This window comes from Saccostrea cucullata, unplaced genomic scaffold (genome assembly GCF_032062105.1).
Source record: "Saccostrea cucullata isolate Sc308-1 unplaced genomic scaffold, CSIRO_AGI_Scuc_v1 ctg1130, whole genome shotgun sequence".
Taxonomy (NCBI): Eukaryota; Metazoa; Mollusca; class Bivalvia; order Ostreida; family Ostreidae; genus Saccostrea; species Saccostrea cuccullata.
Window position 1 is genome coordinate 775,356 of NW_026937409.1, and position 25,722 is coordinate 801,077.

The window sequence follows — 25,722 nt, forward strand, 5'->3', positions numbered from 1 at the left end:
TAATTGATGTATTGAGTTTATATCATGAACATATTCACCAACTTACATTCGTATATTTATAAAGAACACCAAAAACATTTGTTAACAATAAATCATATCAATTAAATCATTAAATCCTGTCAGAATTCAAACTAAACCTGCTATTATTGGTCATTAACTCATTATCAGCTGTTCATGTTTGGCTTCTTATGAGGATACGAGGTCACGTTTCAGACGGAAGTCAGACAAAATGGCCGCTGAAAACAGGCATGTTAAGCGCACGGGACCTAAAAACACTGGCCACTGGCCGCGTTAGACAGGTGGCCGCTTAAATGAGTTAAAATATAGTGAAAAAATGAACGGGCGGGATTGAAACTGGCCGCTCATGAGGAGTGGCCGCTGATTAAGGGTGGCCGTAACAGCAGGTGCGACTGTACAATCAAAATGTTTTTTCATAAAATACTATTAATTTTGCAAATGACCGATGACTAGGTTAGTAAATTTGCATTTTCCATTTTGGTTGAAAAGACAACTTACTGTCAATGACATAAGAAATCCTCTTTCTTTACTCCTCATTAATAATTTAACTTTAGTAAGTGGAAACTTTCAGAAATACTGCGCAACAATATATTGATATATCATTAATTCATTGAGAAGTGTTGAAAATCAGATGTGGAATTAAGTCACAGGACACATGTTGGTGGTTAGATATAGGTACATGTATACATGCTATATTTGGTTAAAAAATCGAGAGGAAGTATGTCAATCACTAAATGTATGACTGCAGATGATATCCCCGTGTTTTGAAACGTCATTAAATACTTCTCTGTCGAAGTTTGATGGAGGGGGCAAATATTGGTCACTACCGAATATAGTTCTTTATTAAAACAAAACCTGAAAAATACGTATAAATGCGAGTCCAAAGATGTCTTAACATAAGGAGAGGTACGCAGGGCGAGGAATGGTGGTTAAATATAACAAATCACACAGAAGCAATGAATGAATGTTTAATGAACAATACCAAAACATGTTAATTCTTATGAAAATAACATATTCGAAATTACGATAATGTCTAAGAAAGTAATTATTCCTCTATAAGTTTCTCTAACTTGCTGACCCTGTACATGTAAGCGATGATTATTTACATCTTATAAACCTGTACACATCTGCATCATATTGAAAGATTAAAACAGCTTTACGAAGAGCAGCCAACAAGTCATAAGTCATATCCTCTACGACACAAGTGTACCGTACCATTTTTTTAAAATTAAAAATTGTCCAAACACAGAGTTTGTGATATTGAACCTTCTGACAAGGCAAAATTGATTAAAGGACAAAGCTTAACACTCCCTGTCATGTGCTATCCCGATAGATGTATTTTGGACATTTCTCATGTATTTCCATCGTAGATTTATGGCATGTTTCTTCTTTGCAATGGTCTATAAAAGTATATGCTTGCGTGAAAGAAAGTTCTATAAAAAGTAAACATTCCCCAAATTAAATGCAAGATATACTTATTTTAGACATAATTTAAATGTTCCAGATAATTATAAGTACTTACCACATTGTCGCCATAATGACAGTGCCATTTGTACATTTTATATTTTCCCCATATATGTTGAATCAATTAATGTTACTCCCTGTTGGTAGGAGAAAATATTACTAATAAGTAGTGACAATATTATTTTAAGTTATACTGGAACAAATTTTCACTGATTTTTTTTTTTCAGATGAGAAATTATACTTATAAATAAATTTGAAATAAACAATACACAACACATATATACAAAAAACTTAAAACAACTCGAGTAAACTGTTGATATGCCTTTTTTTAAAAAACTGTTAATAATTACCCCGGTATATATAAGGTTAACAAAATCACATACTGTATTATGGTTGACCAGATAAAATTAACAAAACAGTCTTTTGAACACGTATTTTCCCATTTTGGGAATATAAAGTTTTTCAATTATTCTTTGCAATTTTTTAAAAGTAAAATTCAAAAAGATAATGTACATGTAGGCTTGAAATCAATAAAAATAAATCTCGAATAGGTTTTTTAAAGCTTCTTAATCCATAAAGGCAATTAATAATGTTGTGTCTGTGTATGTACTTAATGACACATAGATCCAGTATGAACAGAGTGCATAGTGTTAATTTCCATAAATAATGTATATTAAATGCTTTGTTTGCGCAATGACACTATCACAAACAAATATATGCTTGCTATATTATCATCAATCATCCAAAAAGATTTTATTTCAATAGACAAGTGATAAATAGAATTTTATATTGGCGTTTAAAATTAAAACCGGATCTGTAAAAGTATGGATATTCCTTAAGATAAAGGTGATGACTTCATTTTTTTACTATTCTCAATTTCACTTATTGTTGTAGCATTATCACCTGCATATAGGGTCATGTCTCCCTATTGATTTGTTAAGAAAAGGGAAGTTCTACGATAAAAAAAAATTAAATGAGGCAGTCTGGAAAGAAGTTGTTGATACAAGGGTAACAACCGTATTTTGTTTAGAGTTAATATATTAGTGGAGTGACAAGACCATCAAAAATTTGAATTTAATGTACCACTTTACCCTACGGCTGATTTGTACTTTTTTGGTCAGATATATTATCAAGCAATAATTTTTGCCCGGTCGTAGAAAATTCTATGGTCAAAATTTAATATAAAAGGAGATCAAAGATCAATGAATGAAATCTGACCAAAATATTGTACATATAAAGAAAAGTTGAAGGACTTCGTGAAAATAATGTATATTTGTATAGGAATTTTATTTATCAGTGAATATATTGATTTCATGGAAAAGGAACGAAAAATTGAATAAGAATGCCCGTTTGTCTGTCTCTAAAATGAAAGGTTTGGCTTCTAGTATTTTATTTAAACTTAAAAGTTTTAATGCTAATGTACGTTTTTCTTTACGTATAATCACGTAATATTTAGTACACAAAGTAAAGAAAAATAAAAACAAGAACAAAAACACCCATCACCCCTACCCCCTCCCACCCACCCCCTATAAAAATGGAATATGACCATTAATTTCGCACTTTTTTAAAAAATGTAATGTTTTTATTAAGCCTTTTACATCTGATTCATTATTATTTTTTTTAAGAAATTGTTCTACGCTTTTTTAAAAGCTTTATTAGTAAAAATTCTTCTAGCGGTCATTCTTGCTCTCACACTGAAATTCGGTATTCCGGTTTCATCCAAAGGACAGACAACATAATATTTAAAGTTTGAATATTATTCATTTCTCTGTCTAAATCTAGGCCATTTTTTATCAATGAATGTTGTCTATGATTTGAAAATTTACAATGAATTTGGTGAACTTTTGAATAAGCGTTTACTCATAAATTAAGCAGGTTACATTGTAGAGATTTTGGGTTTTGAAAGATTTTAAACACGTATTGGTGTTAAAGTTGCAATTCTTTGAAAAGGGGTGAAGAGTTTAATTAATGACGTAATACATTTGCTAGAGCTGTAATTTCTATTCATTGGTTTTCATGTACACGTCATGTATATCTTTATTGTTAACTTTTCAAGAATATGTTTCATTTGAAAACTATAAAAGTAGAAACTTTGTAAATGAGCTACACTGTAAAAGTAATGATAGCCGATCCTTAAAAAGATATTTCAGGTGTGTAGATAATAATTAGAACAGTGTAAAATGTTGATCACATGGCAATATTCACATTACATGCATGTCGTGCGTGGCTTTTTTCATCTGCTGACTCGAAACTTTATATCTTTGAATTTTGAAAAAAGGCTGATTGCCTATATACTCAGTAGTCTTTGTGATTTCATCAGAAGTCCTAAAAAGAATGTTAGAAATCCCTTGTTAAGTCTTTCCACCTTTCTGTGGAAAGACTTCTTGAAATGCTTATGTTTCTTATTATTATTATTTTTCCGTTATCGACTTTTGAACCGAAAGACTTATCGAAAAACTTTTTGCCTCATGACACTGGAAAACAAAAGTTATTTCGAAAAACTACCCAAGGTGCACGACCTATGACCCCTTTCGGAGTTACGACCCCTTTCGCAATAAAACCTTGTTATCGCTACTCCTCCCAAACCGTAAACCGTAGAGATACAAAACCTTCAACAATGTCTACGACTACTTTAGGAGACTCTTGAATCTATTCATTGCGAAAGGATTCGTAAACCCCTACAATGAATTACTGCCCCTGAATGTTTGCGATGTTTACGATTATCAAGATCTTTTCTCAAACGACAAGGCGTAGAGACATGGGGCCAACTGCAAAAGATTCATTGACCTTTGACCTTGAAATTTAGGTCAAGGTCAAAGGTCAAGGTCATTCAAAATATGTAAAATTAAGCATTTTTTATAGCTCTTTTGTTCTTCACCAAATTTTTAATATCTTTGCATCTTCAATATGTACTCTTAAAACCATTTCAGGGATTTCATGCTTGCCCCCTAAGATTGACCCCTCTAAAAGTTAGTGCCCCTTCCAGTGTAAACCCTTGTTATCGCTACTCCTCCGAAACCGTAAACCGCAGAGATACAAAACCTTCAGCAATGTCTACGACTAATTTAGTACACTCTTGAATCTATTCATTGCAAAAGGATTCGTCAACCATTTTAAGTAGTTATTGCCCCTTACAGATTCTGATGTTTTCGAAGAACTAAAAACTTTTTAACGACAAGCCGTAAAGACATTTGGACAATGCATGAGATATTTTGACCTTTGACCTTGAAGATTAGGTCAAGGTCAAAGGTCAAGGTCATTGGGAAAATGTTAAAAATTGCTTATGTATGCTTTGGAAGGAATTTGACCTTGACATTTGACTTTCATATCTGACCTTGACCTTTGACCTTGACCCAAAAGTTAAATGATATATTCATTACCTTTACCTAGATTCAGCTTCAAGTTTTAAACTCAAGTTCATAAGGTTTTTTTTATGACCTTGACCTTTGACCTTGATCAATGACCTTGACCTTTGACCCCCTATTGACCCGAAGGTCTCAATCAAGCTTAAGGTCGTTGAGGTATTTGCAACTCTAACTCTAACAAATGCTTACATCTCTACCCCCCCTTTCCTTAAAAAAAAAAAACAGAAGCAGCATAGAGAAAATGTCTACAAGTCAAAAGTCATGATATATCGACATTAGATTCGGAGTAAAAGCAAGAAGAGACCTTAAAGAAAGTGTCCTGAGCGTTATAAGGTGAGTCTCTAAAATATAATGAAATTCTAGTGAAAATCGGCAAAATCTGCATTTTTCTCTGTCTGAAATTTAGTTAATTGCTGAGCATAAAAATTAATTAAAGCCCGTGTTGGCTATTTCTGCAACTGTTGTTAATATCATTCGATTCTCCTGCTCTATTACGACATTTTAATGCCAAGTATTCTTGCGTTCTTTAGTGTATGGAATTTATTTCAATTTTATTTGGATTTAATATTAATGGAATGAATCTTGATTTCATCTGAAATTTGATTTTTTTTTCCCCTAGAATAACACAATCCCAAGAAATAGCGACTTTCAGCATAGTAAAAAGAAATACACGTTTCTTCCCTGTGTTTCCCATCTAGAATTTCATGTTTTGAATTTTATTTATGCTACTTACATTGAATTTCATGCCTATTTCGGTCAGGAATGTTAAAACCCGAACCCGATTCTCTGTATTCCTTTTCCATGATTACAAACTGCCTTGCATCTCTAGCTATGTTTCTCACATGCTTTTAAATAATTTATCGCCATCCATTTCAAACATAAAACAACTCAAATCGGATATTTTCAAACATCTCTTTAATACATGTATAATGCACATATGATGCAGGTACACATGGGACATTTCACAACGTTTTCACTTACGCTTCCGTCTTGATGCGCAGATCAAATGCAAGTTATTCATACTAATAGGTTTATCATAATTTTAATCAGACCTTACCCCTTACATCTTAACTCGAAAACAATTTCATTCAAGCTCATATATACACCTAGGAGCGTGTTACACTGTTTTTTCTGTGCTCTCTTTGCGTGATCAATGAATTGGTGCTTATCCCCGAGTCGAGTCGACTACAAACAATCTAGGAAGTCTGTTAAGGGTAAAATTATACCAACTGCGAGCCCGATCTAAATTCCTAGTAGAGAAATGAGAATTTTGCTGTTTTATTTATTTTCTTGCTTTTTTCCTACTTTTTTCAGCCCAAATGATATTGAAACACTTTAAAAGGTGGAAAGACGTCTTATTGTTCTCTGAACAATTAGTTTACTAGTTGTTTCTGAGGTTGCTTAAAGATAGCGTATATAGTACTATTTCTTCTGTCTCCATTGCAATTTGTAAAATTAATATTAGACATTAATTCTTTAAAGCAAAATGACTTTTCTTTCTCAAAAGGAAAAATATCGAAAAAGCTTTCATAGACAGAACAAACCATGAGTTTTCAAGCAAAAACTTTAGTGGATTGCTTTTACAGTTCCGTTTGATTCATATCTTCCTTTCTGGTACGTCTTTTCAAAAGAAAACTTTAAGTACGGTAAGCACTGAGCTGACAAAATATGATACCCCCGCTTACAAAGGATTATTGTAATGTTCAGAGTTCAAATTTTGGCAGTATGTACATGTAAATCAGGAAATGCGTAAACAAAATATGTCTCCCTAAGTTTGAATAATGACAAAGTCCATGTTTTTGCTGTAGAAAACACTAAATATATTTCCGAAGGAAACATGAAATAGTTTCTGTAAAGTGATAGACAGTCTTTAAGATGAAATACTAAAATCATTTTTCTCTTTCTGTATCATACTTGTGTTAATCAGTATTGCTTATGAAGCAGAAAGGCAATATCCAATCATGCAAGATACCTGCAAGATAATTAATTTCAATTCAAGCTGAATATTAGCGTTATATTATTAATAATAGAAGCCATTTTAATATATTTAACAATATTTTGATCGGCGTAGTCACTGTCATAGACATGATTGGATTCTATAATCCGTTTCCAGTTACAAAAAAACATTTCAGATCAAGTAGAATACAAGACTTAGTGTGAGGATGTCTTTTAAAAAAGTGCTGTTTATTTGATCAGAAATTATTCTTATAAATCTTTCTAACGCTAAGTAAACATTCGTACGAAAGCCTACAAGGGTCAAACTAGAAAATGAAGAAAAAAAAATTAAGTCGTAATAACGACTTTTTATCTCGTAATAACGACTTTTTAACTCGTAATAACGACTTTTTATCTCGTTATTACGACTTTTTATCTCGTTATTACGACTTTCTTAAGTCGTAATAACGACTTTTTATCTCGTTATTACGACTTTTTATCTCGTTATTACGACTTTATTAAGTCGTAATAACGACTTTTTATCTCGTTATTACGACTTTCTTAAGTCGTAATAACGACTTTTTATCTCGTAATAACGACTTTCTTAAGTCGTAATAACGACTTTTTATCTCGTAATAACGACTTTTTATCTCGTTATTACGACTTTCTTAAGTCGTAATAACGACTTTTAATCTCGTAATAACGACTTTATTAAGTCGTAATAACGACTTTTTATCTCGTAATAACGACTTTATTAAGTCGTAATAACGACTTTTTATCTCGTAATAACGACTTTTTTATCTCGTAATAACGACTTTTTATCTCGTAATAACGACTTTTTATCTCGTAATAACGACTTTTTATCTCGTAATAACGACTTATTATCTCGTTATTACGACTTTCTTAAGTCGTAATAACGACTTTTTATCTCGTTATTACGACTTTCTTAAGTCGTTATAACGACTTTTTATTTATTTTTTTTTCCATTTGAAACATTTTTTTAACTTGACCTTTCTAGGAGATAAAACGGAAACGTGCCCGGTATAACGGTGTCGTGCAGCTGAAAACGCGATGATTGTTTAGTTATAAAATTGTCAAAACAGTTGCACAAGAGTTTGACAATTTATTTATTTATATTTATTATAATCTGTAATTATTGACTATATTTGGACTTGTTTTGTTTACACACTTATAATCTAAATCATTATGCCGCTAAATTGAAGACATTAGTGCTGCACATCGCAGAAATCATTTCAAAATATTATATATGATACATAAGCGCGTGTCGAAAGCAAACTGAAGGGGGGAGGGTAAACCAACAAAAAAATGTTCGGGGGCTACTCAGTAAGCCCCAATTATCAATGCCTATGTAGACTACATTATGTATTTCTTTGCAAAAAAGGGGTTTAAATTGTTGTTCAAATGTACTTTTACATTCCTCGTTCACAGACAAAAACATTCAAAATATCAACGTGAAAGTCTATGCTATATATAACCAAATTACCATATATTGGCAACTTCTTTCCGTACCAGATTTAAATTAAACTACCACATCATCCTTATTTGGCTATATTAATTGCAACAAAAAGTGTTGGGGGGGGGGGGGGGGCGGCAATGAACTTTTTCATCAGCAGGAAAGTTATGTTTGAGAAAATAATGGGGAAGCCTCCACCCCCACCCTGCAACGTGCCTGATAAGCAGATGATACAACGTACTCATTTTCTTTTGTCAGTTTGATGTATAAATATGCTTCACGAGGCGCGGTCATACGTTTCCGTAATACGGAAAGGTAAAAAATAGCAAACTATTGAATATAATCTTACTAAAAAAAGTCGAATTAACGAGATAAAAAGTCGTAATTACGACTTAAGAAAGTCGTTATTACGAGATAAAAAGTCGTTATTACGACTTAAGAAAGTCGTTATTACGAGATAAAATGTCGTTATTACGACTTAAGAAAGTCGTTATTACGAGATCAAAAGTCGTAATAACGAGATAAAAAGTCGTTATTACGACTTAATAAAGTCGTTATAACGAGATAAAAAGTCGTTATTACGACTTAAGAAAGTCGTAATAACGAGATAAAAAGTCGTTATTACGACTTAAGAAAGTCGTTATTACGAGATAAAAAGTCGTTATTACGACTTAAGAAAGTCGTAATAACGAGATAAAAAGTCGTTATTACGACTTAATAAAGTCGTTATAACGAGATAACGAGATAAAAAGTCGTAATAACGAGATAAAAAGTCGTTATTACGACTTTAAGAAAGTCGTTATTACGAGATAAAAAGTCGTTATTACGACTTAAGAAAGTCGTTATAACGAGATAAAAAGTCGTTATTACGAGATAAAAAGTCGTTATTACGACTTAAGAAAGTCGTAATAACGAGATAAAAAGTCGTTATTACGACTTAAGAAAGTCGTTATTACGAGATAAAAAGTCGTAATAACGAGATAAAAAGTCGTTATTACGACTTAATTTTTTTTTCTTCATTTTCTAATTTGACCCTTGTAGGATTTCGTACATTCGTTATTAATATTGCATGAAATAAATCTACTGAATATATTTTGTTGAAATTAACGCAGTTTCTATAACAAAACATAAAAAAAAAAAAATTTTAAAAGGGGGGGGGGGACAAATAATATTCCTGATTAATTTTGCATTGTAAATTTAGATACCTGTAGCTATCCTATCACACATAAATTAGTATTTTTTTAAATCAATAATTAATCTTTGAAAAAGAGTATTATCAGCAAGTAAAATACACGACTTAAATACCCCCCCCCCTTTTTTCACTTTCATCGCAAGTTAAAAAAAAATTTGACTTGCGAAAACTCTACGACCGGGCGAAAATGTATGAGGAGGGATGTCTCTTTTATAAAATATAACTTTCAGCCGTAAGGTATGCCGGTCCATTAAACTCGAAAACTAAGCATCTTTTTCTAGGATTGTCACTCCACTATATAGCGTTATTTCTAGGGCCGATACAGTGACTTTTCTTGCAAATACAACCTACAGTTATGGTGTTTCATCGTCAGTTTTCTTCAAAATTATTGATCATAATTCAATTTTTATAACATATTAAAATGCAACAATGCTAATTATTTAACATTCGATGAAAAAAAACTGATCAAAAATCCACAAAGAAACAAGATTTATGAGGGACTTCTTGTGGTGGAAGGATATTTAGCAGAAAATTCTGCAAATCTGCACATTCATGTATTAAATTTAATACCTTGGAATAGTCTCACATACTTTTATTTACTCGGGGAATATTATACAATTAATTACCCCTTGTGAGGTCAACATGGTGAAATAAGGACCCGAGACCTGGCCCACGAGGTGACCTGACCTGACCGAGGCCGCGTAGCGGCTGAGGTCAGGGCAGGTCATCGAGTGGGCCAGGTCGAGGAACCTTATTTCACCATGTTGAACTCACAAGGGGTAATTAATTGTTTTATTATACCGATATATATTGAAAAGTATGAATTTCTAACCGTTATCAATTCTTTCTTTGTTCGGGATCGGGATTCGATACAGACCGGATAGCGAAGTTGTTTACATTGACGTCTGCAAGTCGTGTAAGTTTTTGCATCATGATTTACTGATTAAAACAATATTTAGTTGATAGCTACATACATTGTTATAGCTAACGATTACTTTTCCTCTACACAGTCAAAATCTTACACAGAATTCAACTCTTTAAAGAGCCGCCTCTACATTCTATTGAACTGAATTGTAACGATATATTGAAACGATATATTCATAATATTGTAATGATAAAATTTCACCGTATTCTGTATAGTAATGCAAAACAGACCGTGCACAATTTTAAAAAAATGTTTTTTTTTTCGAATAATTAATATTTTATGCATTAACTTTATTCAAAAACGAATTTTTGATTAAGCGGTCATTTTTAGCGGTCATTAAAAATAATGACCGGGTCATTATATCCCACGTGCAATGATTCCTAGGTCAGTATTGCTGTAAACAGTACCATTTGGAGTCATTGTTGTGTTTTAAAGTTTTTCTACCAGCCAATCAAATTCGAGTTTTATCAATAGAGGTATAATAATTTCCTTTATGATATGCTACAAATATTTAATATAGGTCTCAATTTATATTTTAATAACAAATTTTACACCTTCCCTCAACAAACTTTGCCTAGAAATGAAGATATTGTAAGAAAGTCAAGATAAAATTTACACTGTTTTTTGCCTTTTTGTCTAAACTACTCGATAGTTTTGACTGATCAGCACTTAAGTCGTAAAAAGTTTGATACAAGAAAATATTTCATTGCCTATTTAGATTTTTAAGACCCCCTAAATATATCACTTTTTATTACAAAAAAGTCACATAATAATTTACTTGCATTGATTACAAAGATTTGTTCAATGACAAATATTATTCAAACTATTTACGCAAAATAAGATTATAACTTTTGCCATCGTTACATCTGATGAAATATGATAAAGGTTAAAGTAATTAACCAAAAAAGTTGAAATTTAAGTGCAAAAAGGTAAACTTAATTGTACCGTAGCTAGTAAGACGCACACTGACCCCCTATTTTCTCTGCAATTTTGAGCAATACTTGCTGAGTACTTCTCTAAAAATCCTTGATTTACCAAATTTCAGGAGTGACATACCTTAAGTACAAACCTACGTTGTTTATTGACACAGTTAGGCTAAGTTAAAACTCACATTTTCCTACATAATCGTTTACGGATTACTCTGTTTACCAGCCTATTGCAAAAGGGGAACACTTGCAAGAGGAAATGATTTTGGTCAATAAGAAAAGAAGTTTTCATTTTTATCGGTGATATATGAACTTGCTGTACCTGTGGTGAATATTCTGTTTTCTGTGTGTCTATGTCCTCCTGTAGAACTGTTTCAGTTTGAACAATTTTTGCAGGTTTATTACTATCTGTTACTGTTGGACTACAAAAAAGAATACTTTGTCTATTGAGAAAACCAGCATGTTTCCATTAAAAAATAAAAAAAATATTCCTAAAAAAAATGATGACAGATATGCTTACGGTTAAGAGCTAAGGACAAACAATTTTGATTTTTTAAAATATAAAGTACACTGTAATTAAACAGCTTACCATGATATGAATGTTTTTTTTTTTTTTTTTTGGTGTCGGACTTAATTTTGAAAAAAAAAATTATTTATACCTTTTGACTTGAATGTCTCCTGTAATATCTAAACCAAAAGAATCCATGGATCTCTTTTTCCTGTTTGTTGCCTTGCATGCCTTTAAACCTATCTTCACCGATTGAAAGCACTCACTAACGTTTTCTCTGTTGCACATACTAGGATACTGCTTTGCTAATTCAATAAGTCGACCGATTACTTTTTTCCTTATTTGTTGCAAGAGCGCATTTTTAGCTTCTTCATCTGAACAATTGACATTCGCTCTGTATTTAAGGTTAAATGAATATTTCTGCTCTTTCGGTGGTATGGGAGTACTTGTTATATTTTCTGAAAAAAGGTACAGATTACATGTAAGATATTTTATCAAGACTAACTTTCTTAACATTTCTGTAACTGCAAAGTACTTCAAGGTTTTCGTTTGTCACTTAATCCATATATATAGGACTTACCGTGGTGTCGTTAATTTTTGAAGTTTTGGCCAAATACACAGTTTCAAAAGCATGTACAATTAAATTCTTTGTCAGACATTGAATTTGATTCCATAATTATTTCTTTTTGTATGATTAATCAAATTATTACCTTTTCTAACTCATACACAAAATGACACAGAAAGTGTATATCAAGGAAAACACAGGAAGAAACAACAATATTTTTTTTTTTAGAAATCATAACGAATATTTTATCAGTTTGTAAATAAATGTACTCGACTTAACACATCTCCCACTTCTTCTCAAGAACCACTAGATAAATTCAATCAAACTTGACAGATAGTTCCTTTACGTTTAGGGAATTCTACACTGTTCTACATTCTACGTCAATTGAAGGGTCATGACACTTGAAATTGGAGAAAATAAGAAAAAAGAAGGCAAATTTAAGGTTGTGTCATTCAAAATTCAATTTTGATATTAAAAGATTGAATAAAATATCTGCAATACTGTGGTTGAAGGAACGGAAACATTACTTGATATGTCAACAAACACAATCAAATATTGTAATGTTATAAGTTTTATCTATTTCAACACTAATACATTTCTCTCTCCTCCTTCTCTCTCTTTCTTTCTCTCTCTCTCTCTCTTCCCCCCCTCCCTCTCTCTCTCACAAGCAAACACACATGAAACAATACAGAATATTAAAGAAAATGAATAGGTATAAACACTATCAAAAAGAAACTAGTATTGAAAGTAACCTTGTCGCTTGAAGCACGAAGCTGACTTGGATCCATTTGTGATGTACCCTGTGGGACACATGATGCAGTACTCTGAGATACTCCTGTTGGTATAAAAGTCTTTTGGACACTCCTTACAAGTGCGAGAATTTCGGTTAAACTCGGTGCCATCCTCACAAGAGGCTAAAGAGAAAATAAAACTAGGTTAACTTGTTATTGAAGAAACTGGAGCTTAATTTAACCCTATCTTCAAGTAACAGAGAATTAAACGAGACACACAGGTATGGATTGGTTTGGCTGAAACCCGTTTTAAAATTTTTCTTTGATAAATAATAAAATCATAACTTGAAAATTTGTCATTTTTGCACGCCTCTCGCGCGAGCAAATGCGAAAAGGAAAGCTGTCTATCTTGTGAAATAGATTCCATCATATCAAACAAACAGAACATTTCTTAGAATGTGCTTCATGTATTTCATTTTTTACCAATACAATAACTCTCGGAACGTGCGCCTGTAGTTTCTGTTGTGTTCTGCTCCAGAGGACATTTCTTACAGGAAGTTCGATCAATCTCATCCTGGAACTCGCCAATGGGACACTTATGACATTCGGTATCCGATATCATATATGTTCCCGGCAAACATACAGCTGCAAAATAGTTTTATGATATATAAACCTTGTAACGCCTGCTTTTAAAATTCTTTAATAAAAAATATTGTTGAGTAGACTTTCGTTTACTACAGTTTCCAATTGTTAACTAAAGTAAATCAAAGTTTTCAATTAGGTAAACTAAGTAATTTTACTATGAATTTCAGGTAGAAATATTTTTTTTTCTATTCCTAGAGCTATTTCTTGTATTTAACCATCTTTACAAAAAAAACATCTTCGGAATGTAATTGAAGAAATAATTAGACTTTAAATAAGTATCAAAGTATCTATTATTATGGTTAACTTTAGTAAATTATAGTAAACTATAGTAAATTTCTTAGAATGTGCTTCATGTACATGTATTTCAACATTATTGTTCAACATATATTGTAGTTTGAACAAAATCTCTCTTGTAGTAGTTGTATATTTTGCTTTAAAATGCTTAAATTTGTATTTTCCTATATAATCCTATAGTGAATGTATACCTGTATTTTGAGACGATACCTGGATCCGGTTGTATCAACATTTAATGAATGATTAAAGCTTCATTAAACTGATTATTTTTAATGTGTCATTAAATTCCGTTGTATCAATGTTTTAATAAACGAATCGGTGCATTAAACCTTCATTAAATTCCTCAATTTTAATGAAGGTAATGGGGCTTCATTAAGTGGTCATTAAGTATGGCGGCCTACTTTATGTTTTGCCTGCTTGGCAGAAGAAAGTACTTTTTGTGAGCCTTTTTCACTGCACATTATGGACAAGGAAATTCGGAAAAGATACCGTTTAAAAAAGAAGATAATGGACAGTCTGTATAGACAATAAGACATTCGGAATCACAAATACATCACCTACCTTGTCAACAAAATTATAGGTATAAAGATACTTCTTTAAATCAAATCACAATAGAAATCCCAACTGTAATCCCAGTGAATCCAAAATACCTTCGTGTATATTAGTAAACTAAGTGACGTCATTTCTTTCGTCATCATCTATGAGGTGGTTAGGTCTTTGTAACAAAGATAAACAGTAAAAATATAAAATACACTCCTATTTTAAGGTTTACGGGTATCAGTAAAATCATGCATATGAATAATATATCAGAGATCTCATTCTATATACTGTAATAGCAAGCCCCCCCCCCCCCCCTCCTTTCCCACACACATACCTTTCAGCCTACCATCACGAAATATTTGCACAGATTGTCATTTTTTGTGTGTTAACATTTTCTTACATGTAAATTAATTTAAAAAAAACGTTTATTCATTTTTGAAAAATACTGCCACAAGCCTGTTACTTCTATTACAAGTACATGTAACAACGAATAAAAAAAATCGCTTTAGAGATATTTTAACGGTTTATTATTTTTTTATTCATTGCTAAAGTCAAAAAAGAAAATGTTATTAATTATTCATTGCATTAAGAAAGGTATATTTTGAGTAGAATAAAAGAGCCTGTAGCCTTATTTAAATATGATATCTTTAAAAAACGTATTTTAAGTTATCTAAAAATTAACCAGTGTCTGCATCTAGAAAATTGTCGGAAAGACACTAATAAATTAATGCAATATAATTACATGTACAATACATATATGGAATCTTTTTTCGCAAAAAGATAAACGTGATTCAATTTTGCGTTGTGATACTCTCCCGTATTTTATCCTTCTCTTAATTGTTTGCATTGAACATTCTTCGTGACTTTGCTATTAATGATACTGATACTTTCTTCTATTGGTATTATTAGAAATAAGTTGAAGTTTGCAAGAACCCCCTCCCATTTTCATGATTATATCTACATGTACATTCGTTGAATGAGTTTCATTGTTTGTGTGACTGAATTTTAAGAATGAATTTATAAGAATAGAACAACATAAGAGTAAATGAAGAGAAAATCAAAGTACTCAGAAGTACAGAGAGCCGGGCTCATTTACAGAGTAGAATCATTATAAATTTCTTACATGAATCATACGTTTAACAGTTTTATTGTATTAACAGATAAAAAAAAAAAAAGAATATCAGATTTAAAATTCTGATGAAAAAATCATTTTAAATCTATCAATATAAATGATAAGACACTGACAGTGAGTTTCAATCCTAATACCACGGTCCGATTTTGTCAGAATCAGAATTAATCTGGTACCGCAACTGAAAATAAACAAACAGGCCAGTCTGGTTCCCTCTCCTGCTTTTCTTCGTATGTGTAGAGAACTAAGATACATGTAACACTGATTATCAAAACTCCTTACACCAATGAACTATGTTCTATGACTTAAGACTGAAGTTTTCAAAGGTACTAAATATGTTTATTTATTTAGATAAAACTTCGTTTTATTTTTGTTGCTTTATTTAGCGTTTGTATTATCTCAAAAGCGGTTGAGAGTAAGAACTATATTTTTACACGTAACTTTAAAATGGCGACTATGGGGTTAACATCCTGTCTTGAACAGGATCACATAAGCCGGCAATTGCTCTTTGAGCAATAAGCCCGGCTAAAAATCAAAGTGAAATGTAATAAGCACGAATATGAACAGCTTATATATTGAGACAAAAGAGTTACATAATATCAATCAGGTAGAGTGCATAATTATAAGAATGCATAAATAGGAAAAAGATGTGTCGACCCCAGACTTTAAAGAGAAAAAAATGGAAGAAGCGGGAACCCTCCCCCCGGTGCGTGTAATACCAAATAATAGACAAGTAGACAGAATAAGAATGAAAGCCATGCAAATACACAGACTTTTGGTTGTATTTCCCTTCCATAATCCCCCCCCCCCCCCTGTTTCATGTATCATGTATTTATGATATCGACATTTCTCTACATTAGTTCGGTTAAAAGTTGAATTTCGCTAGAATTAATTTTCTTTCCCTGATTTCTATTACATTTGAATTGAATTCCATCAGTAAATAAAAGTTAGTCCTATATCCTTCAAGACACTCACATACTTCGTTAAATGACGTAATTTTATTTAATTTTCACGTCATAACTAAAACTATTTCTATTCGGTTGATTAAAAAACTATTTTATTTTAAATTAGAGCTTAATTCATTAAAGGTGTTTTGTAAACAAAGGAAACGCCCACGGATACGCCTCCGGAAGTATTAATGCATTGCATTGTGGGATATTCCCCTAATGTTAATAAATCTTTAATGAATTCTTAAATATTTAATGATTCATTGAGTAATAAGACTCTAATAAAGGTTTTGTACAACACACTTTAATGACTTTATTAACTAATGTATCATTTAGAATTTAATGAATCATTAGGCTTAATAATTCATTAAATTTAATGAACCGTTGATACAACCGGGTCCTGGACGGTAAATTCCCCCCAAAACTTGGCATGTACATCTAAGTTTATGTAAGTTATATATGGTATAAAAATGAAGAGTTTTACTATTATAGTTTTCACACAATAAAACCCCACACCCCCCCCCCCTCCTTTAAAGAATTAATGTATGTTCACTATTGAATCATTACAGCCCCGTCCTAACACCAGGGCTCCTGACCCAGGGGCCATGAAATTTACAATTTTGGAAGAGGTACTCATCCTCATCATAACAATGTACTTAAAGCTGAACACGATTCGTAAAAGCAATGTATCCGTCATTTTACTCGGAGAATCGCTAAACCTGCAGACCCCTATATAAAGTACACGACTTATTCCCTATTTATGTAATCAGTCATTACTGGTGTAGACGGACGTATGTTATACAGCACTCGGTAGCGACAATAATAAAGTAATACTTCGTCTAATGCAGCAAGGTAGGATACAAGGAAATTTTCAATTATAATTGTACAGGTCAGTGCAGTATACAAACAAAGACAGGTACAAGTAACTGCAAGAAAATGTAAACAAGGGTGGTGCATGATAACCAGCACGAACACAGGTCGCCAATTCCACGCCAAATACCCGTGATAATAAAGCAGTCAGGTGTGACGAATCTGAAGAGTATACCCTGGTGTTGATGTATCGCAGATAATGATATCGAAAGGTCGTATTTACGAGTCTTGTTCAGCTTTAGTTCATCGGCTTAAGGATATCCAATCCTCAGCCAGGAAGGATAACTCCAAAAATTCATATTTAATTTGAAATGCATCAAAAATGGAGCTTGAAAATGAAATTTTTCATGCAACAATTTTCATTATATTCATCTTTTATCTTTATCTTTATCTTTCAAAGTTTTTTGAAGTCTTAGAAAAGGTCTTATAAAAGTTGACATTTGTATCCTATATAAGGAAAAAAATTAATATAGTTTTAGAGAAATAAGATTTTCTTGAATCCAGCCTTAGATACCAATGAGTATTAGCATGATATGAAATGAGAAGTGATTTGTGGTGTTTTGCATTGATAGCAAAGACCTTTTACACTATGTATTATAAAATACATGTCAGACGGAAATAGAAGACAAAAAATACCAAATAAGTATAAAAATCATGACAATTTCTCTGAATGCATGGATAACTATCGTTTTTTAACCAAAAATATATTTGTTGATCAATTTGCAATTAGAAAATGCATAACTGATATTCCTATTCGCTTTTTCTGCAAAATATTGGATATTTGACGATTTTCCCTATATAATATGATTACCTTTAATCTTTAACTTAAAAGAAATACTGTAAATAAATTAACATTAAGTTCTATGTGGATTCAGAGATACTTTTATGAGTATTTTTGATTACTTAACTGCTTATTTTATAAACCCTAGGATCAGACTACCTTAATATCCAGGAGCAAAGGAAAAGATTTAAAAAAAAAATAATGCATTTTCGCATGTATTATATAATGATTAGAGCACCGCCATTACACCAGAAGCCACGCCCAGGGACCATGAAATTTACAATTGCCGAAGAGGCACCTTATGTTCACTACTTCGTCAGAAGTTAGTACATAATTCATAGGTTAAATATACAGGAGCAGATTAGAAGAAATTGAAAGAATTAATGCATTTTCACCATATAACTGTAAACCAACTTTTATTAGCGACGACTTTATTTCGCAATTTACTAGGGATAAACTAGTTCGCGACTATTAATTTCCGCGATCAAGCCTATTTGGATCTGTAGTAATAGTCAAATTCACATTAAGAACCGGTTCGAGGCGAGAAATATTCGCGATGACAAGGCTCTCGACTTCGCAAAAAATAGTTGGTTTACTAGTATCATAAGAGCCCCGCCCTAACACCAGAACCCCTAACCCATGGGCCATGAAATTCATAATTTTGGAAGAGGCGCCTTTCTTCATCATAACAATGTACATAGTTCATTAGTTTAATACCCAGAAGTCATGCATTTACACTATATAATCATTAGAGAACCGTCGTAACATCAGAACCTCTGATGCTGGGACAATGAATTTCACAATTTTGGTAGAGGGCTCAATGGTTTTTACAATCATGCAAACAGTTTAACTGCTTGTTGTCCAGGAGTAAGGAAGTTTTTTAAAAATTGTATCCATTTTATTGGTTTGGGCCCCATCCCTTTGGTCCCAGGGGAAGAGGTATCACAATTTTTATTCCCCTTCGCCCATAAATGCTATATGAAAAAATTGGTAAAGAGGTTTCAAGGATGCTGAAATTATTCAAATGTTATTATTTCGACAAGAGGACTACCACTTACATGTGTTACAGAGTACACCTTTCCATAAATCAGAACAATTATTACAGCTTCCATTAAAGCGATCACAGGTGTCTCCATTGAAACAGTTTCCACTACACTTTTCTAGGCAATCTTTTCCGTATTCTCCGCTGTGACAAGCTGGAAGAAATCAAGCATATCACTTTCATTATTTATATAACCTTTCCATTTACTTATTTTCATTTCAATGGTTTGAGAGGACAATGTTTTTTTTCTGCTTGTAAATATATAAACGCAAAGGATCCCTATAGGTATGCGGTGAAGGCATATCCCTGCCCTGTCCTATTAATGTAAAATTTTGAAAATCCCTAAGAATGTGTCTATTGTCTAAAAAAAAATGAATTAACGTAACATATGATAAATTGGGTATTAAAAATTTCCTTGAAAGCAATCTACAGTATACAATTAATATGAGTAACTTTGTTAATCTATGAGAGATCTCTACACTTAATATTTGTGCCTTTGAAGTAAAAATACCTTTAAAAAGTTTCATTTTTTTAAAGATGCTAGATATGAGAGAGAGAATTTCATATTCATTTGGTGGAAGAAAAACAGTATATGAACTATTCCTTATATAAAGCATATTTTGTATCATTCAAAATAATGTTGAAACCCAATTTATAAAATATTAATTATGAAAGCAAATGCAGAAGAGAAAGGTTTCGAAAATAATGAATCTTTGATACGTTGAAAAGGCTAAAGTGTCACAAATATATTTTCAAACATATGTGCAGACAGATAAACAAAGTGATATGATACCCAAAAGCTGTAGGTGTCTTAAATTTGCTTATATTTCTCCGTAAAATAAAAAAAAACATATATTATGAAAACTATGAGTAGTTTTCAGTCATAACAAAGGTGTTCATGGGCGGGCAGACCAACGGATAGAAAGAAAATCGGAAAATGAGATCCTTCAGGCTAAATTAATTCAAACGTGAAATACGGTAATCAAAATACTAGTAATTCATTATGCAAATGCATGAATTCTTGCATGTCCTTTCCAGTTATACAATGTAAACTTCCTTCAAACGGTCAATAAGATAAACATAATATCTTTATAAAACATCTGAGGATCTTGTTTAAAATTTTCCGTACAATGAACACAAACATTTTTAGGTTCTTTTTGTTATAACCTAAGATATAATATTAGTCCTGATCCAACTAATAATAGGTATCTTTTTAAAGATTCCTCTTAAGGTATGCCTGTTCAAGGACAAAGATTTTAAATCAAATATATATAAGCAAATGTTTACAGAAAAGAAATTAGTTGGACATGGTACATGTATAAATTTCTCTCCGTTGTTCCATGAGAATATTTATTCAAAAGGGAATTCAAAGGTAGTTTGTACTTACAAATATTACACATTGGACCTTTCCATCCTGCAGAACAAGAACTACATTCTCCTGTAAACCGATCACATGTTTCACCATTCAAACAGTTTCCACTACACTTCTCTAAGCAATCTCTCCCATATTCTCCACTGTCACATGCTTTTAAAAATACGAAGATATCTTATGTTTTTATGTTTTTAATTTTTTTCCCTTAAATTACTTTTAAAGCTTAATTGATGGAATTTTATAGATGTAAAAGCACCGTAAAAATATACACACAAGTACATAATTCAGACATGAATACACTCCATTGTTCTTTTGTACATTTGTGTTCATTGAGTATCAGGTGGGCTAACAAAAAATTATTTATTGCCCCTATAAATAGCGTAGAAAGGACTATAATTTATCTTACTGATTTTCGTTTATAATGATGTCTTAATCACAGCGTATAAATATAGCAAGACAAAACTACTAAGTTTCATCTAAAATTATGAGGTCCACAATGTTCTTTGGAACATGTCTGCCGTGGGTAAAATGGTATGAAACAAAGAATAAGCTAGGGATAAACCTCTTTCTGTTTTTCTTTAAAATGGTTAAAGTATCTTATAAGAAGAAATATTTTGCTTTTACTTACACACATTACACATAGGACCTTTCGATCCCGCAGAACAGTTACTGCAGTTTCCAAAGAATCGGTCACAGGTTTCACCATTCAAACAGTTTTCATTACAGTCTTCTAAGCAGTCTTTCCCATATTCACCGTTTTCACATGCTAAAATTGATAAGTTGATTTTATTTGTGTTTATTCAAGTCTTCTTCTCCACATCGTACAGTCATGTAGAAAAAGGCATAAAGCAAAACACAAGAGGCCCATGAGCCATATCGCTCATCTAAGAAGCTTTGACCATTTTCTTCTTTACAAGATTTCCCCCTTGTAATACATATTGCAGCCCCACCCTACCCCACTGATCATTATTTAAACATTTTGAAATCTACACTACCCCAGGATGCTTCCACATAAGTTTCAGCTTTTCTGGCCCAGTGATTCTTGAGAAGAAGATTTTCAAAGATTTTTCCTATACATTTTTAAGTAAAACTTTTATTCTCCATTGTGGCCCCGCCCTACCCCCGGGGGTCATGATTTGTACGATTTAGAATCTTAACTACCCCAGGATGCTTCCACATAAGTTTCAGCTTACCTGGCCCAGTGGTACTTGAGAAGAAGATTTTCAAAGATTTTTTATTTATATTTTTATGTTAAACTTTGATTCCCCATTGTGACCCCGCCCTACCCCGGGGGTCATGATTTGAACAATTTACTATCTACACTACCCAAGGAGGCTTCCACATAAGTTTCAGCTTTCCTGGCCCAGTGGTTCTTGAGAAGAAGATTTTTAATTTATATTTCTATGTAAAACTTTGATTCCCCATTGTGGCCCCGCCCTACCCCCGAGGGTCATGATTTTAAGAATTTACTATCAACACTACCCAAGGAGTCTTCCACTTAAGTTTCAGCTTTCCTGGTCCAGTGGTTCTTGGGTAGAAGATTTTCAAAGATTTTTTATTTATATTTCTATGTAAAACTTTGATTCTCCATTGTGGCCCCGCCCTACCCCCGGGGGTCATGATTTGAACAATTCAGAATCTACACTACCCCAGAATGCTTCCACATAAGTTTCAGCTTTCCTGGCCCAGTGGTTCTTGAGAAGAAGATTTTTAATTTATATTTCTATGTAAAACTTTGATTCCCCATTGTGGCCCCGCCCTACCCCCGAGGGTCATGATTTTAACAATTTACTATCAACACTACCCAAGGAGGCTTCCACATAAGTTTCAGCTTTCCTGGTCCAGTGGTTCTTGAGAAGAAGATTTTTAAAGATTTTTAATTTATATTTCTATGTAAAACTTTGATTCTCCATTGTGGCCCCGCCCTACCCCCGGGGGTCATGATTTGAACAATTTGGAATCTACACTACCCCAGGATGCTTCCACATAAGTTTCAGCTTTTCTGGCCAAGTGGTTCTTGGGTAGAAGATTTTCAAAGATTTTTTATTTATATTTCTATGTAAAACTTTGATTCTCCAGTGTGGCCCCGCCTTACCCCCGGGGGTCATGATTTGAACAATTCAGAATCTACACTACCCCAGAATGCTTCCACATAAGTTTCAGCTTTCCTGGCCCAGTGGTTCTTGGGTAGAAGATTTTCAAAGATTTTTCCCATGTATTTCTATATAAAACTTTGATTCTCCATTGTGGCCTCGCCCTCCCCCCGGGGGTCATGATTTGAATAATTATGAATCTACACTACCCCAGGATGCTTCCACATAAGTTTCAGCTTTTCTGACCCAGTGGTTCTTGAGAAGATTTTTACAGATTTTTAATTTATATTTCTATGTAAAACTTTGATTCCCCATTGTGGCCCCGCCCTACCCCTGGGGTCATTATTTGAGCAATTTAAAATATACACTACATCAGGATGCTTCCACATAAGTTTCAGCTTTTCTGGCCCAGTGGTTCTTCAGAAGAAGAATTTTAAAGATTTTTCCCATTTATTTCTCTGTAAAACTTTGATTCCCAATTGTGGCCCCACCCAACCCCCGGAGGTCATGATTTTAATAATTTAGAATCTACACTACCCTAGAATTTGTCCACATAAGTTTCAGCTTTTCTGGTCCAGTGGTTCTTCAGAAGATTTTTTTATGACCCCACCCCATTTTTGTCTTTTCTTGTTTATCTCCCCTTGTGAGGGGACTTGGCCCTCAATTTTAAAAATTTAAAATTTCCCTTTACCCAATTAAATTTCCCTTTACCCAAGGAGTCTTTGTACCAATTTTGGTAAATAATGGCCCAGTGGTTCTTGAGAAGAAGTCGAAAATGTGAAAAGTTTACAGACGGACAGACAGACGGACGGACAGAGGACAGACAAAATGTGATCAGAAAAGCCCACTTGAGCTATCAGCTTAGGTGAGCTAAAATTGCATCAAGTTGAGATAATTTGGAATCAAAGTTGAAAATTCCATGAAAATGTATCGAACCGTTCTTAAAAAATCGTCTAAACAAAATTTACAACAAAATAATAATTTAATTACTCTTGGAAAAGAAACCACAGAATCAATAGGTTTTCCACTGAAAACAAAAGACCTTAAACATAATCTAATAAAAAAAATTGTGCCCTTAAAAATAAAAATGTTTACAAAGAGTAAAAAATTAGCTTAAATATGTTTGCTTGTTTGTTGTTTAACGTCCCTCTCGAGAATTTTCATTCATATTGAGAGGCTGCAGATGGAGATCTGCAAGTTTTAACCGCATTCAGGGCCATTGAGCAACGAGAGTTTTTTTTTTTTTTGCCAGCATCTTCTGCGACAGGGACCTCAGTTTATACGGTCTCATTCGACGGACCGGTCTCCATGTCCCACTGTGTGATTTGAACCCGCAAGGTTAGGATAAAGTCCTTACTCTGCAACTCTAGAGTGAACACTTTACCAATGCGCCACGAGGGCGATGGCTTAAATATGAGTTTGACAGTGTAATCTATGAATGTGATAAATAATGAAAGAATATGGAATGAAGGGAGACCTTCTGTAACATTGCCGTCATTATTTCGGTTCATTTGTAGGTTTTTACCCCAAAAAATAGTCAGCTAATTGACCCATTTCAAATTTGCACTCCATTTTTGTATCACAATGAGGCTGATCTTAAAATATATATTTTTAAGTCCATTTCAACTGGCCTGGTATTATAACCAAGAAAATATCCAAAACGTTTTTATTTTTTATTCCTTCATATGAAACTGTTTAAACAGGAAAAATGTAAGGTTATAAGCATATTTATACTTACAAATATTACACATTGGACCTTTCCATCCTGCAGAACAAGAACTACATTTTCCTGTAAACCGATCACATGTTTCACCATTCAAACAGTTTCCACTACACTTTTCTATGTAATCTCCACCATATGTTTGACTGTCACTAGCTGAGAAATATTTAGATATAACTTACTTGTATCTGTTTCAATTCAAAAGAAGTATTACTTGATCTAGGGAAAATGCTACATTAAAAAAGAAAAAGTCGCTGTATCATGCGACCGGAAGTGACAAAAATCAAAAAAATGTATCAAGTTCAGATAATTTGGAATCAAAGTTGAAATTTCCATGAAAATGTATCGAATCGTTCTCATGAAATTGTCTAAACAAAATTGGTAACAAAATAATTATACTGATGTGCGGCCGTAGTTGTCGCGTGTTCAAAATTTACGGTCACGTGATTTGCTGGTATGAATAGCAGTTCGCAGAGTTAGGCGTTTATCTAAGCTCGCTCGGTTCTTTGAATATCAAGTTGTTAGGTAGTAAGGTACACTGTGTATAAGAACATTTTGTGTAACCAGAAGTCTCTTTCGAGACTGTAGCTCTACTGGTCTGTACTTATCAAAAACCATTGCACTATTTTATGTATCTTTGTGTAGTCTACTTGTGTGCCAACTTATTTTGAAATCAAACTAAAACTGTAGAAGGAGTAGCGTTTTAAAGGAATTTCACAGAAAATTCTATTTTTAGTAACCATGGTAACACCGTTCATCGAAATCAAAAACCGTTACACTATTCTATGTATCTTAGTGTAGTCTACTTGTGTGCCAAGTTATATTGAAATCAGACCAAAACTGTAGAAGGAGTAGCGTCTTAAAGGAATTTCTCAGAAAATTCTATTTTTAGTAACCATGGCAACATCGTTCAACAAAATTAAAAACCGATGCACTATTCTATGTATCTTAGTGTAGTCTACTTGTGTGCCAAGTTATATTGAAATCAGACCAAAACTGTAGAAGGAGTAGCGTTTTCAAGGAATTTCACAGAAAATTCTATTTTTAGTAACCACGGCAACACCGTTCATCGGAATCAAAAACCGATGCACTATTATATGTATCTTTGTGTAGTCTACTTGTGTGCCAAGTTATATTGAAATCAGACCAAAACTGTAGAAGGAGTAGCGTCTTAAAGGAATTTCTC

General features: G+C 32.8%; 1 protein-coding gene across 1 annotated transcript; it reads right to left on the reverse strand.

Moving 5' to 3' along the window:
* Positions 1–972: 972 nt before the first annotated feature.
* Positions 973–24,692, reverse strand: LOC134248175 (multiple epidermal growth factor-like domains protein 10; the record flags this gene model as incomplete). Its single annotated transcript, XM_062730600.1, has 10 exons — positions 973–1,418; positions 1,541–1,619; positions 11,622–11,721; positions 11,959–12,265; positions 13,125–13,286; positions 13,587–13,748; positions 19,368–19,505; positions 20,739–20,876; positions 21,352–21,489; positions 24,555–24,692. Coding segments are annotated over 9 exons (1,325 nt in total), but the record flags the coding sequence as incomplete, so codon positions are not given.
* Positions 24,693–25,722: the final 1,030 nt, after the last annotated feature.